This window comes from Gossypium hirsutum, chromosome A10, assembly GCF_007990345.1.
Source record: "Gossypium hirsutum isolate 1008001.06 chromosome A10, Gossypium_hirsutum_v2.1, whole genome shotgun sequence".
In the NCBI taxonomy this organism is placed as follows: domain Eukaryota; kingdom Viridiplantae; phylum Streptophyta; class Magnoliopsida; order Malvales; family Malvaceae; genus Gossypium; species Gossypium hirsutum.
In genome coordinates, this window is record NC_053433.1 from 12267288 (window position 1) to 12282964 (window position 15677).

The following is a 15677-nucleotide window of genomic DNA, read 5'->3' on the forward strand; positions in this document are numbered from 1 at the left end:
ACGAGTCATTACCTATTAAATCACAACATACAACATACATTTCTTATCTAAGAATCTATTAATACATAAAAATCAATCCAACATAGTCACATTGTCCCTTATAAGGCTTTACGAGACCTTAAAACATGCCTGAAAGAGGTTCGGGACTAAACCGATAACATTTGAAAATTTTAGGAAACTTATAAAATTTTCATGCATACAGGGATCACACGCTCGTGTGAACAGGCTGTATGCCCTACACGGCCACCAGACACGCTCATGTCACAAGTCGTGTGGAAACAGGGCATACATACTGAATTGCATTACATGGCCAGAGATACGCCCGTGTGCCTGGGCCGTGTGAAATCTAAAGGGTATACTAACTTGGGTCACACGGCCTACCACACGCCCATGTGCCAGCCCGTGTGTCACATACGACCAGTAACACGCTCGTGTGCCTAAGCTGTGTAACTCACTGACTTGTTTAATTAAGTTACAACAGACACACAGTCGAGTCACACGCCCGTGTGCACAACCGTGTGGGGCGCAAATAGGCTTGGTATAAGCCACATTTCTCACCCTTCTCAAGCAAACCAAAACCACAACATCCATGACAAATATGCCAAAACACAATGCCATTTATATGCATCATATTTCACTTACCAAACTCATAAAATAAGCCAACCCAAATGGCCAAATACGCACCAACATTTACATCATTTATGAGCCAAATCTCATGGCTAATATTATATCTCAAAACACATCATCATATCACTAGCCTATACATGTCATATACCATATTTAAAAAGTACCAAAAATACCAATAAGTTGATCGATAGTGTGACGGTGTTCCTGATGATCCCCGAGTCTGAGCTAGCTTCAATTATCTATGAAACAGGGAAAGAACACACAAAATAAGCTTTAAAAGCATAGTAAGCCATATACAAATAAAATTACCACATGAATCAACATCATTTCCATCAATAGGTAAACTATGAGGAAGCACATATAAGCTCACAAACCTTTCCGAATGTATACATATTCAATATCATGAGTGAATTCATTAAATATTTATCTTTTCAATACTTGTATGAATCTCGTAAGTAACTGAGTCACTTAACTCATTCACACATTCTTTCTCAACTTGATTTTGCCCGTTGAACCTTTTGGAATTGTTAAGGATACTCGAAAATCACATATAGCTCGTACAATGCCATATCCCAAATATAGTCTTACATGTTATCACATATCGATGCCGATAGCCCAGCTATGGTCTTACACGAAATCAAATAACGATGTCAATGTCCCAGACATAGTCTTACACATAATCACATAATGATACCAATGTCCCAGAAATGGTTTTACACATAACCACATCTCGTTAATCCTAATGTCATGACATTCGTATCCTATACTATTCCTAAGGTTCGTACGGGACTTTCGGATATTGTAACCTTGTCGATTCTTGCTCGTATTTGATCATTCAACATTCATTGCAGTTCAATGACAATTAAACATATATAATTCAATTTAAAGACATTTATTTGCATATGAACTTACCTCGTATTCAGGATAAACGGACTGGATCTACTATTCGATAACCTTTGATTTTCCCCAATCTAAATCTGATTTCTTTCGTTATTGATCTATATACATTCAAAATTAACTTATTTATTCATCAAATTATTCAATTCAGTCCACAAACACATATTTGGGCATTTTTACACTTTAGCCCCTAAAGTTCCACATTTTTACAATTTAGTCTCTATTTCACAAATATACAAAATTCACACAATTCAACAATATTCATGCTTTGCATAATTTCATATAAGTCCCTAGCAAGCCAAAATTTTACATTTCATCCTCCCAATTTACACTTTTCATAATTAAATCCCTAAAATGCATTTTTAGCTAAAATCGCTTAACAAAACTTGTGTAGCTATAAACAAATATTCATTTTTCATCATCAAACATTCAAAATCTCAAGTATTCATCAATGGAAATTCACAAAATCGTTAACAAATTTGAAAATTAAGGCATGGGCTAGCTAGAATACAAAGCAATGATCTCAAAAATATAAAAATCATTAAAAACCGAGGTCAAAACACTTACCAAATTAACCATGCACTAGCCGAACCCTAAAAATCCATTAATTCTTTCTTCTTCCTTAAAATTTGGCCATAAAATAGAAAAGACGGACAAAAAATTGTTTTGTTATGTTTTAATTAACCTTATTATCAAATTACAAAACTAACCTTATTATAAATCATTTAATAACACATAAATGTTGTCCATAAAAGTCCAATATCATTAAAAATGGTCTAATTACCATTTAAGGCCATCATATTTAAAACCCAAGGCCATTTGACACCTTTAGCAAGTAGAATACAACTTTTACATTTTACGCGATTTAGTCCTTTTTTCTCAAATTGAATAATTAAATGATAAAATTATTTCACGAAAATTTCACACATTCATATTTTCATGCTGTAAACACCAAAAACAATATTAAAATAATTTTTTGACATCGAATTTATGGTTCCAAAACCACTGTTCTGATTTTATGAAAAACGGGTTGTTACAGGGGTAACCCAGTTGGTGTTTGAAACACATAATGGAATGCATCTAAGAGATTAAGCAAATTATTAGATATTGATTCAGGTGATAATTGCAGTGATGCCTGATCGGTAGTAGCCATCAATAGTGTAACGGAGCCCCAAGGATTCCCTATGATGGAAAAACTTTTTGCAGTATTTTGATCAAGCAAAACTTGTACAACCCCCATCTGAATGCCTCGTAACAAGCATATGTTCCTGTTATAGTTAAATCACATGGTCAAAGCCTTAAAATTCTAAGTAATGCTTTTCAACAATAGGAGCCAATATACTCCTAAAACCATATCACACCTCTTAATTGGTAAAAAGAAAAAAATCTGTTGAGAAACTCAATCCTTGGGCCTCCCAGTGCACTTCCCGGCACAACCCTTGGGTGAACACACTACCCCAATTAACCATCATGACTTTTAATTTATGTTCTTAACTGAAGAATGTGGCGAGCACCAGCCTTGCACTTATGAAATTGTGCATACTTTCTTAGTCAACAAAAATAATAATGTGAGTAGTTCCCAAAGATGTTGCCACCCTCATCATATAGGTACCTTGGTTAGCATGGAGAGAAAGTATAGGATCCTGGACCATTGCTTCGATTGGAGAACCCTCCAATTGATCTAAATCATCATGAGACTCCTCCCATTCCCTATCCAATTCTGATTCCAATAGAAACTGATATAACTGGGACCTAACACACTTATGGTCCACACTATATTAAGAACAACATTAAAAGCACACCCCTTTTATTCTTCCTATCATCAATCTCTACGGCTGTTAACGTTCTACTAAACCTCTTGATGAGCTTGTTGCCGTGATTGATTTGTGAGTTGCGCTCTAGTAGAGTTACTACTACTATGCATTCCCCATTGAGGGTAGTTTGTAGATTTAAAATCTGAGAAATAATGGATGTATGAGTCAAGGATTTTGCAGTTGTAGGACCCCCTGTCAAGAACGATCTCCTAAGAGATTGTTGTAATATATCCTCCACTTAACGTACCACTCGAAATCCTTCCACCAAAGTTTTTAGCTTAAACAATTGTAAGTATTGTCTGATTTCAGTTTTCAAGTTATTTGTAAATATTTTCAAGGCATATAATTCGGGTAGCTGTAATTGATTCAACAAACTAACAAAAATGTTATGATATTGGTCCATCAACCCATGTTGCTTCAATGACACCAAGTCGGACATGAGGTCCTGAAAATAACTCGACGTAAAGTGCTCCCGTAAAATCTTAGCACACATCTCCCAAACCAACATGCAGAAGCCTTCTTGCCTCTATGTATAAAAATAGTGTCAATCGAGAGTCTTTCCCTCCAAATGTAGCATTACTGTTCGGACCCTAGCACTGGAAAGGATCCCTTCAACCTCAAAATATTGTTCGAGTTTAGCCCACCAACCCCTAAAATTGAACCTGTCAAAATGTGGACATTCCAACTTGTGTGACTTAGGGAAATGTTCATCAACATAAGACCCCAAACGTGGACATTCCCTAGGTGAAAACTGTAACACCCCTAATCTGTCTTTGTAAATGAATTGGCGTTATGGAGCATTACAGTACATATCAGGACATTTATCATCAAATAGAAATAAAAATATAAAATAAATGATAACATTCAATAGCTTATAAAAATCAGAGTAAATATACACTTACGGGCCTTAAACTGAGCTTACGGGGCCTTAAAAATGGTTTGGGAACAATCAGGGACTAATTTGAATCAAAACAGAAAAATATGCAAAAAATTTAAAATTTTGGAAACATGGGTCACAAGAATGTATGGAATAGCCTAGGCCATGTAACTAAATGTGACCGTGGAAAAAATCCTGCACCGAAAAATTAATAAGACATATGGCCGTGTGATCTTAAAAAGCTTCCAAAACATGGCAAAACTTTCATCCAACATTTAGGTCCATTTCCATACTTTAAAAACACATTTAAACAAGTCTAAAACATGTCAAAACAATCAACTTAAGTTTCTAACCAATATATTCTCATTGACACCAAAATTCAATTATCAACCTCAATTCACATGACATATCAACTAATTTGTATTCAAATTCATAAGTTCATATATAAAAGTCATGCCAAACTTATCATTTCTTCTTAATCATTCATATTCATTCATACCATGATTCAAACACTTAAATAAGGTTTGTATCACATGACCAAAACAACTTTATATGAACATATTCACACCAAGAATAAAGATACATACACAAGTAAGCTTATACCAAGCTTAAAACATAACATTTGTAATAAGTATATAAACATATACAAAAACACCTATTACATGCCATATAACTTAAAATAAACATATCAAAATCCACCAAAATGTATTTGGATCGTGTGATCTTCAAGTTGATCCGATCGTCCGACTCTACAAAACATTATCTACAAGAAACAAAAAAAGAACACGAGTGAGCTTCACTAGAGCTTAGTAAGTTCAACAGTTAAAATGTAATGGCCTAAATTCAAGGTTATCGGAACATTGGTCTCGTAAGATTTAAAGAGAAATTTATTTTAATATTTTTGCATGAATATTGATATGATAGGAAAATCGTATGAAAATCTCGATAGAAAAATTTTACCAATTTAGTGGTTAGTTAGAAAAAAGAAATTATCGAAGGAATTGGGTAAAAACAAGATATCGAGACCTCGATCTCATAAAACCGAGTTGGAAATATTTTTATAAATATTTAAGAAATTTTATTAATGTGGTATTAAAATTTTGTTAGGAAATTTTAATGTTTGAGTAGTCAATTAAATGAAAAGGACTAAATTGGAAAATGTGTAAAAGTGGCTGGGGTGATTAAATAGCTTAAGTGTCTAATGAGAAAGAATTTAAAAGGCAATTAAGCCCAAAATTTATTTGGGCTGGACGGCAAGGGCATGAAATCAGCAAGAAAATGGATGATTTAACAGCAAAATTGGAATATTGCATAATTAACTAAATAAAATTAGGACTAGTATGGAAATACCTAGATTTCTTGTGATTTCTCTTCATTCTCATCAGCCAAAATGACATAGGAGGGGTTATTTAAGCTGGTATTTCATAATTTTTGCACCAAGTGAGTTAATCCTTGCCTTTTTCTTACAATTTTTGTGTTTTTAAGACTTTTACAACTAGGTCCTACTATTAAATTCATTAGTTTTTGATTTCATGGATGAAATTGAAAGTCACCATGGTTGAGTTCTATAAATTTATGATGAAATAGCATGAAATTGAAGCTTTAATTTATTTATGAGATGATTTTATTAGGTAATTTCAATAGAAATTGATTTTTAGGACCTAATTGTGAAAACGTTTGGAATTAAAGTCTAGTGCTGAAATTTTGATTCCCAAAGGTTATAAAGTAGTTTAAAGTGATAGAATTAAGTGTTAATTGAGAAAAATCAGCTCAATTGAGAGGTTAATTGAGTAGGGACGAAAATATCATTTATTAAAAGCTTAGAGGAAAAATGGTAATAAACATCTTGCATTAAAATAGTTTTGGACAGCAGCAGTAGACTAACTTTGAAAAATCACCATAAATTGTGGAAATTGAATTAGAAGATGAAAAAAATATGAAAATAAAGCTTATTGAGTTTAGTTTCTCATAGAAGAAACAGTGTAAGCAATGGAATTATAAATCATGAAATATAATAAATTTTATGAGACAATGTCGGAATGAATTAAAGTTCCCCTGTTCTGGCTTCGGAAAATCATCAAAAATTGGAGAAAAATAATTAGGGATTAAAATTTACATTTTTAAATTATTAATGAGTCTATTTTCAATATAAACAAATGGAAACATCATCCAAATTTTGTACTAAGAGATAATTAATTTTAAGCAATGAAAGGTCAAAGCTGTCAGACAGCAGAACAGGGGTAAGTTTGAAGATTTTACTGTACTTATTGGCTAAACCAAAAATTCTGAAAATTTTATGGTAGAAAGGTATTTAAGTCTAGTTTCAAAAACATCAAGCGGTTTTTAATTCGGAATTCTTTAGCTTGAGATATAAATAATTTAGTGACTACGACTCAAGTAGACAGCTTTGTATGAACTATAAATAATAGTGGAGTTATAGAGAATGTTACATATGAACATGAAATGGATTAAATTGATAATTAAACTTATTTATTTAGATCCAGAAAATTCAAATACGAAGCTAGATCGAGGAAAGGAAAAAGTTTGGGGTTAGTAGATTTTTGTATACGAACAAGTATCGAGGTAAGTTCGTGTAACTTGAATTATATTCTTAAATGCTTGAAATGTATGTTATTGATGTGAATATGATTTGAATGTTCATTGTATGAAAATTTATGAAACATTGATATATTTGATAAAAGGGGAAGAAATTCCAGTTGAATGAAAGGAAAATTCGATGGATCTCTGAAAAGGAATTGACAGTAAAAAAGATCTAGCCCGAACGGGTGATCCTATCCTGATATAGCCCTCCCGAAGAATATGTGTAAAATGGATTTAGCCCGGACGGGTAATCCAAATTAGGGTCTGAACTTAGCCTGAATTGGTAATTCAGATTCAAGCTCATTAGAGTAATTGTTGTTACAGGGGATTTAGTCTAGATTGGTAATCCCGACAATACTCTATAAGTTTATATTACAAGAGATTTAGCCTGGACTGGTAATCTCACTGTAAGAATGAGTTTCGCGGGAGTGTGCTCTCTGAAATGGAAATGTGTGCACATGAATATGAATTGACGGACCCGGAATTGTACACTAAAAGTGTACCTCTGAAAATCCATCGAAATTCTGAGAAATTCAACGGGATAAATATGGGAAATAATAAAGATAATAGAAAACATGGAATTGATGAGCTCATCAATTATTAATCTTTGTATTGAACTTATATGATGCTATTTGATTAATGTTTTGGTTGAGTTTGTGTATGATAGGTAAATGGTAATTTGAATGGATGTATGAATATTTATTGTATTGAATTGAAAATATTAGGTAAGTATAATTTTTGTTACATGAGCTTACTAAGCACAACGTGCTTACCATGTTTCTTTTTTCCTTATTTTGTAGTATTAAGAGCTCGGAGGTTGGATTCGGTCGGAGTCACATCACATTATCAACCTTAATATTTTTGTATAGCACGAAACTTTATTTTGGAAATCAATGGCATGTATAAGTTAATAAAGTACAAGTTAAGGTGTAATGAATGTAAAGTAAGCCATTGGTATGGCTAACAAATCCTGGTTTTGGTATGTGATGAGGTTATCTTATGAATATGCATGAATCTATCTTGAAAATATGTTGAATTGGATTGGTTGATATGGATTGGTCTCGGTTTAAATTGTAGGGAAGGTTAGATATATATAAATGGATTATATTGAGTTTAAAAAAATTAAATTAATGCGTAAACTCCGGTAATACCTCGTACCCTATTCCGGCAACGAATACGGGTAGGGCTGTTACATAAAATGATAAAGTTTACCGAATTAAATATAATAATTTTAATAACAAGATTAAAAGTTAGAGTCTCCTATCAACTACAATCCACAACATGTGAGTTTATAGATAAACAAGTACGAGGTCATTCACTATTAAGCGACAATGCTATCAGGAGATTCATGAATAAACTTTCAACAATTCAATAACAAGGCATTTAACACAAGAAACATTGCCCGATGAACAATATATGGATATGAGTACACAATTATCCATCTGAAACATGCTAAACGCTCAAATGAGCCAATCCCATTGATAATACACATCGGTACCAAGTGCCTAGCCCGTAGGCTAACATTCCTCTGAAAACATGCCTGGGCACTAAGTGCCAAGCCCGAAGGCTTTACATCTGCCCCTGGTAACATGCCAGAATTACTGTAATATATTGCAATAATCCGCAACAAATGCTAGAGTTCGGTATATTAAGTGTAAAATCACAAGTCAGGAATCATCGTTTCATCTCAAATCAATCCCATACCGCACGCACTATAACCTATCGGCATGCCAATCATACTCTATCTTACGTTCATCGGCTCAGGAGTTATTACTACTAAATCAAGATCCAACAGTTTATTATTTCCATTCATACTAATTTAACATCGAAATATTTAATTTAACAATCAACAAATAAATTCTCACTCAATTCATATTGTAAAATATATCAAAACAAACCGAATGAACTTACCAAGGCTAAACTGCAATAACGACAAAGATTTAGGGACTATTCAGCTACTTTCTATTTTCCTCGATTATCTACTTGTTCTTGATCTATAATATAATTTATTTCAATTATTAGCCTAAATTTCATATACTATTCAATTTAATACATATAACTTCCTATTTACAATTTTACACATTAGATCCCAAACATTTACATTTTATTCAATTTGGTCCTTAAGACCAAAACAAGCTTATTTTACATAATTAAATTTTAAACCCATTGAACCCAATTTTTAACCATTGTAAAAAAGCCCTATAATTATGAGTTTATCAAGAAAAACTATGTCTATTTTAATTTATTTTCAATTTAATCCCTAATCATGAGATTTACTAAAAATCACTTTACAAATTAGATCAAAATTATCATCAAGCTTCATGCTCAATAACAAACATCAAGAATACTTCAAGAACATCAATGGTAAGTTTTCAAAACTTTAAAAACTTCACAAATTAGTCCCTAAACTAGCTAGATATCAATACAACGATCACAAAAACATAAAAATAAAAAAATAAAAAAAGGGGTAAGAAATAGCTTACATACAAATACTTAAACCCAAAGCAAAACTTAGAGTTCCTTCAACAATGGCATTCGACCAAACAAAGAAAAAGATGAAAAAGATGATAGATTTTCATCTTTTGTTTTATTTAGTTTATTATCTAATTCCTAAAATAATCTTTAAAATAATAACAATTTCAAAAATAACCAAGTCAACACCAACCACTATAACTAAAATAGTCCATTTACTAAAATACTTCATCTCTTAATTATTATTTATCAATCCAACTTCTTTATCTATTAGGAACTAGTATTTAAGTTTTTACAATTTAATCATTTTTATTTAATTAACTATCTAAATGTTAAAATTTTCTAACCAAAAATTAATACGACACAATAACTTCATAAATATTAATTATTTAATATTTACGATCTAACACGTCAAAATTGTAGTCCTGAATCACTATTTTAGACACAATTGAAAAATGGACTGTTATAAGAACTCGGTTAGTAGCACACCTAAAATCCCCTTTCTTTTATCACTCAACTGTCGACAGGAACAGGAACAGATGATTGTCCACCTGCAACGGAAGCAGATGGTCGGCCCAAATACAGTTCCAACAAACTCAGCATTTCGGACTTGATCTCTCCCCCATAACCCATCTTTCAAGTCCCTCAACTCCAGCTTAAGTTCCCCTTTAAACTCTATCTTTAATTCCTTCAACCCATCATTCAATTTTGCACCCCACTGTGAAAAGTCCTTATGCAACTTTGCCGCCGCTTGCTGCAAACTGCCCACATCCTTTTGAAGTTGAGTAGAAATACCGTCGCCGGACATTGTAGATCATTAGCTCTAATACCTTGTTGCGTGCTGAGCTCGGGCCTAGTTTTGCTTGAGAATTACAGCACACTAACAACAAAGAAACAATACCAAAAGAAAGAAAAGAAAGAAGAAGCAGACAAGAGAAGAAACAAATATGACAATTTAAAAAAGAGAAACTTGTTTATTTTCAAGCAGATAGTCCACCAATACCCCATCTCTGCCTATTTAACGGAGTCTTGGTGTCATTACAACCCAGATAATCGAAACTATCTAAGCATGTACAACCAGTAAGATCGGAGCCACCAAAACCATATGCCTTGACTTCCCAAAACTCACTGTATTATTTTTAAAACATAAAGAAATAACAACATGTCAATAGTGTAAACGAGCACATGACATCTATCTTCCTGCTTCTTCTATCGCCATTGTTGCTTCCTACTTCCTCTATCATTATTCTCTCAAGCAACGTGGTCTTTATTCTCTTAGGCAAACCCATAGTTGGTGGTATGTATTATTGTTTTAAGATTTTGCTACTATCACTAAGAATTAGTTATAATAACTTCTTCATAGAATTGGTTTTTTTTACATTTTAATATCTTGTTCCATAATAAAAAACTTATTTGTTATATTAAGATTAAATTTGGCTAAAATTTAATACCAAACTTAAAATAATAATAATAACAAGACAAAATTTAATATATTATACTCTGTATACATAAGGACTGCCAATTAAACAGTAAAGAAGATCCTTAGAAGTTTGTTTAAATTTTTTCATCTTCTTAGTACATTTCTATTTCAAATCGATTAGTTGTTTGTATTAATTTTAATATAGGGTAAACTATTAAAATAGTCATTTTTGTTTGCCTCAGGTAATATTTTAGTCACCTTATGTTTGAAATGTTACATTTTAGTCACTTACGTTATCGTGTTGTAACAATTTAGTCATTGAGCCGTTAATTATCGTCAAGGTGTAACAGTAAGCTAATGGGCACTTTAAATCATCATTTCAAATGAAAATTTTAGGTTAAATTCTACAATTAGTCCCTATATTTTTTCATTTAGAGCAATTTAATTTTTTTTATTCTTTTGACTTTCCCTTTTTTTTTCTTTTTTTTTCCATTCTCTTCTGCTTCTCCCTTTGTTTTCCTCCCTTATTCATTTCTTTTAATGTAGTTTTTCTTTGTTTTTTATTTGTTAAAACTAGTCCACAAGCTCGCCTCACTCGAAAAAAATTAAATTTTTCAAAAAATAAAAGTATAGGGGCTAGTTTTAACAAATGGAAAATATAGAAAAACTACGTTAAAAGAAATGGAGAAGGGAGGAAAACAAAGAGAGAAGTAGAAGAGAATGGAAAATAAAGAAAAAAGGAAAGTGAAAAGAATATAAAAGAAAAAAATTAAATTGCTCAAAATGACAAAAACGTAGGGACCGATTGTATAAATTAACTTAAAATTTTAGTTTTAAATTATGATTTAATGTGTCATGTCAACTTATCGTTACATTATTGACGACAATTAATGACTAAGTGATTAAAATGTTACAACACGATAACGTAAGTGATTAAAACGTAACATTTCAAACATAAGTGACTAAAATATAACCCAAGGTAAACAAAAGTGACTATTTTAGTAATTTACTCTTCAATATATTAAATTTATTTCTAAAATTTGTTTAAAAAATTTCTATATTTTAAAAAATAATAAATAACATGTATTAATTCTAAATATTGTATAAAAAAGGGTCGGGTTGAGCCCAGGTTTAATATATATAATTCGGGTCGAGTTTGGGCAAAAATCTAAATCTATTTTTTAGCCGTGTCGAATTATGGCATAAGATTTTGGTTGGGCTCAGACCGAACTTGGCCTAGCCCATGGACACCTCTAATAGGCAATCATACTTCTCGTCAAAAAATTAATGTTTTAATTAAAATTTTCATTTAAAAAGTTAAATTTGACTAAAAAAGGAAGAGTTATATTAAAGAAAATGTGATTGATAAAAGTTAAATTTTACATTAAGCCAAAAATTTATAATTTAATACTTTTTATCCCGATCCTCGACTCTGTTTGCAAAGTTGTCAAATTACAATTACATCCATGTGTTCATACTGTTTATAAAGGGAAGGATATAATTTATGAGTTGTAAATTATAAGATCTAGATTAATATACTGCAAAAGATTTAGATCAAAACAACATTAACTTAAACTTTTGGACTTGATTGCAAATCTCCCTTTTCTTCAGACCATTCCGGAATAAACACTTTGCTCGCTTCCCCTCCTTTCTTTGCAGAGCCCTAGGCGTTCCGCATCTGGTTTTTTATTTTCTTTTTACGAAGGTAAACAAATTTCATGTTCAACTTTTAGTTGCAGTTGATTGATTTTGTCTATTGTAATTTTTAGTTATTTTGAATAATCAGAATTTGGGAGGTCATGGCTAGATTATTATCGTCAAACGCGGTGTTGAAGGCCATCGCTACTGTCCCAGCTGCTCTTTCTAGTAGAAACGTATGTACTAGTTATTATTACTATTATTATTCATTGCTTTCATGATGTAGTGATATCAATTCATGTTAGTTTTGGTTTTAGGGTTTAGGGTTTTAGATAGTTCAGCTCTAGCCTTTTTAAATATTCAGCTCTAGCCTTTTTAAATATTCGCGGAGTTGACTGCTTCAAAATGTGGTTTCTTTGCTAAATCTGTGACTGAAGTTTAGTGTTTTGATTCAATGGTGCCCCTCGTGAATTATCTTGTTTTAATTTCAAAAGGTCTTAGTTTTGTTCTTGTGTTACTAGGTAATTGGATCCTTCTACCCGAGTGGGTTGAAATACTCAACATCTGTTCCCGGTGACCCTGATACACATGAAGATTTTAAACCAACAAATAAGATTCAGAGTTCTGATGTTTCTTTGAAGGATGTTGTTGAGCAGGTAGGTATGCCCTTTTCATATGTTACATGTTATATAGACAAGTTGATTGGAACTTTTGTCTCCTTTGTAGCTCAGAAATGTTCTTTGTCACGTAGGCTATGGTATTATTGATTGTGATTAACTGCTATTCTAGGATGTCAAGGAAAATCCTGTGATGATTTACATGAAAGGGGTACCTGATTTTCCTCAATGTGGATTCAGTTCATTGGCAGTAAGAGTGTTGAAACACTACAGTAAGTATTAATAGAATGACATGAATATTTCACCCACTTCTTTATTCAGTTTTTGTTTGGTAATTAATCTGTCTATGGGCAAGTCTGCATCTGCTTTATTGTTTGTGTGTCTCTCTGTGTATGAATCATATACTAATGTCTTTTTGAGTTATGCTCCTTTGGAAGAAAATTAGTACAAGTGTTAACTTATGAGCTGCACGACCAAAAGGATTTATGTCTGTTGTGTTTGCCGATTGCTCCATGCATGTTTGTTTTATCTTGGTGTAATTTTTTTGGTTTGTTATAGCTAATGCATTAGTAGCTTTGTATTCTTATCAAATTTCTGGCTGATGCAGATGTTCCTTTAAGTGCAAGAAATATTCTGGAAGATCCTGAGCTGAAAAGTGCTGTTAAAGCCTTCAGGTAAGTTGACCCTTTCTAGTATTTACTCCAAAGGCTAACCTAATTGTAGTTTTGGTAAAAGAAAGTGGACATTCAAACTCTCTTTTTTAGTCTAGGGTTCTCTCGTTTTCATGGTTTGAACATGATATTCCTTTTTATTTATGTTTTCATAATAAAATGACTTGCCGAGAGCTGACACTTGTCAGTCAATGAAGCCTCTGTCCTGGGGCTTGGGTGGGCTGTCAATCTTTGTTCCATCAATGTCTAATGTATCTTGTGGAAGAGTCAAGAATCTCTTTAGACCTATAGATTTCCGATGGGTTTCACTGAACAAATTGATGCTATGCCAAGATTTTCCTTTTTTTCTTAAACCTAATCTTTCTGTTGATTTTGAGAACTATTTCTTATAATTGTTCTATCCTATCACTTAGTTTGTATTTGGTTGAAGCAGAAGGCCGTAAATATAAAAAGGAAACTATTTTATATGGAATTCAATTCACAGAAACAACTGAAATGCTTTTTTTTTTTCTTCTACATCCTCTTATTTGAACATGAGCATGTTATATTGCTCAGTTAGTGAAAAATATTTGTTTCGACAGTCATGGAGTGAAAATAATTCCTTGTTCAAATAATGAAATATCAAATTTGTTAATCAATCTTCCCAGGGCATATCCAAATAAGTTTTCCTATAACTGAAAAGGACACAGATATGTCACTCCGTAGTTCTACAGCTGTATAGCTACATTCAGATGTTCTTATTAGAGGTGGTTATGGTTAAAAGGTCAAATTCCACATTGAGGGTTAGGCTTACTTGCATTCAGTGTTTCAGCTTTATGCCTAATCTTTCTTTTCTAATTGATTTCTTGTTTATTTTTAGCTCAAGAGTAGTTACATGATGTTAGTTTTATGCGGGTCAATAGGTTTTATTATTTTGATGAAATTGATAGATTTTTCATCTCAGAAACGGTTAATTAACATCCATAGATGATATTCTTATAATGTGCTTATTTCCGCTCATCACATTTTCTTTCTTGCAGCCATTGGCCCACATTTCCTCAGATATTTATTAAGGGAGAGTTCATTGGGGGTTCAGATATAATTCTCAACATGCACCAGGTTAAGTCTTGTTTCTTTTGTCTCCCTTTGCGCAAGTTATACAGGACTATTTATCAACTATGTTACCTGAACGGTTCATTTTAATTAAGGCATTTGTGCCTGGAAATTGTGTTTTAACATAGATTTAGACATGAAAATGAAGAATATGGTCCTCCAAATAAATGAAATAAACTTCTAAAAAATTAAACACGTCTGTATAGGACACTCAACCCTTGATAACATAGCTCATAGCTGATGCATTTAATATGTACTTGTGCAGAATGGAGAACTGAAAGAAAAGCTCAAGGATATTGTAGGCAGTCCGAAGCTCGGATAATTCACTGTTGAATCTCAAGATTGTAGTAGGTTTTTGCTTTATTTGAAAGTATTTTTGTTTGCCCCTTTTCTTCTCTGGAAGATGATAAAGATAAAAAGGTTCCATATGTTACTAATGTATGATGACCTTGACTTGTTAAAAACTTTCAAAAAATAATCTTATTTGTTCTACTTTATTTATTTATTGTCTGTGTGCCATATTAAAACCTCTGCTACGTGAAAATAGATTGTATCTGAGTTATCACTCCATTACTATTGTCGGTTTGCAATTGCAACACCCCTTAAGCTTCAAATTGGAAGTATAAACACCCAGTTTTCCACCTAAATTCCTATTGATACAAAGTTGATTAATACTTGCAATGAATGAAATGGTAATATGATGAGGCTGCAATTGCATTAAAACTAACCCATCTCCTGCAACAAGCAAATCAGTTATTTTCATGGATGTATGTAACCTCTCTAGATGGAAGACGAGGTTCCTACACTCTCATGGTTGACGTTACGCCACAAGGAATGCCAATTATGTGACTGCCAAAAGTTGAGAGTTAAAAAGTATGATGGGATCATTTCTTGTTAGCAGAGGCATAAATACTGAAGCATATATTCATTGGAAGCACATGTATGTATCTG

The 15677-nt window shown here is 32.4% G+C and overlaps 1 protein-coding gene across 1 annotated transcript; it reads left to right on the forward strand.

Moving 5' to 3' along the window:
* The first annotated feature begins 12264 nt into the window (after positions 1-12264).
* On the forward strand, positions 12265-15227 carry LOC107897207 (monothiol glutaredoxin-S15, mitochondrial). Its single transcript, XM_016822569.2, has 7 exons — positions 12265-12413; positions 12495-12582; positions 12868-13002; positions 13136-13235; positions 13571-13637; positions 14654-14732; positions 14992-15227. Exons 2-7 carry the CDS (start codon positions 12508-12510, stop codon positions 15046-15048), a joined length of 513 nt encoding a protein of 170 aa, XP_016678058.1. The 5' UTR covers positions 12265-12413; positions 12495-12507; the 3' UTR covers positions 15049-15227.
* Positions 15228-15677: the final 450 nt, after the last annotated feature.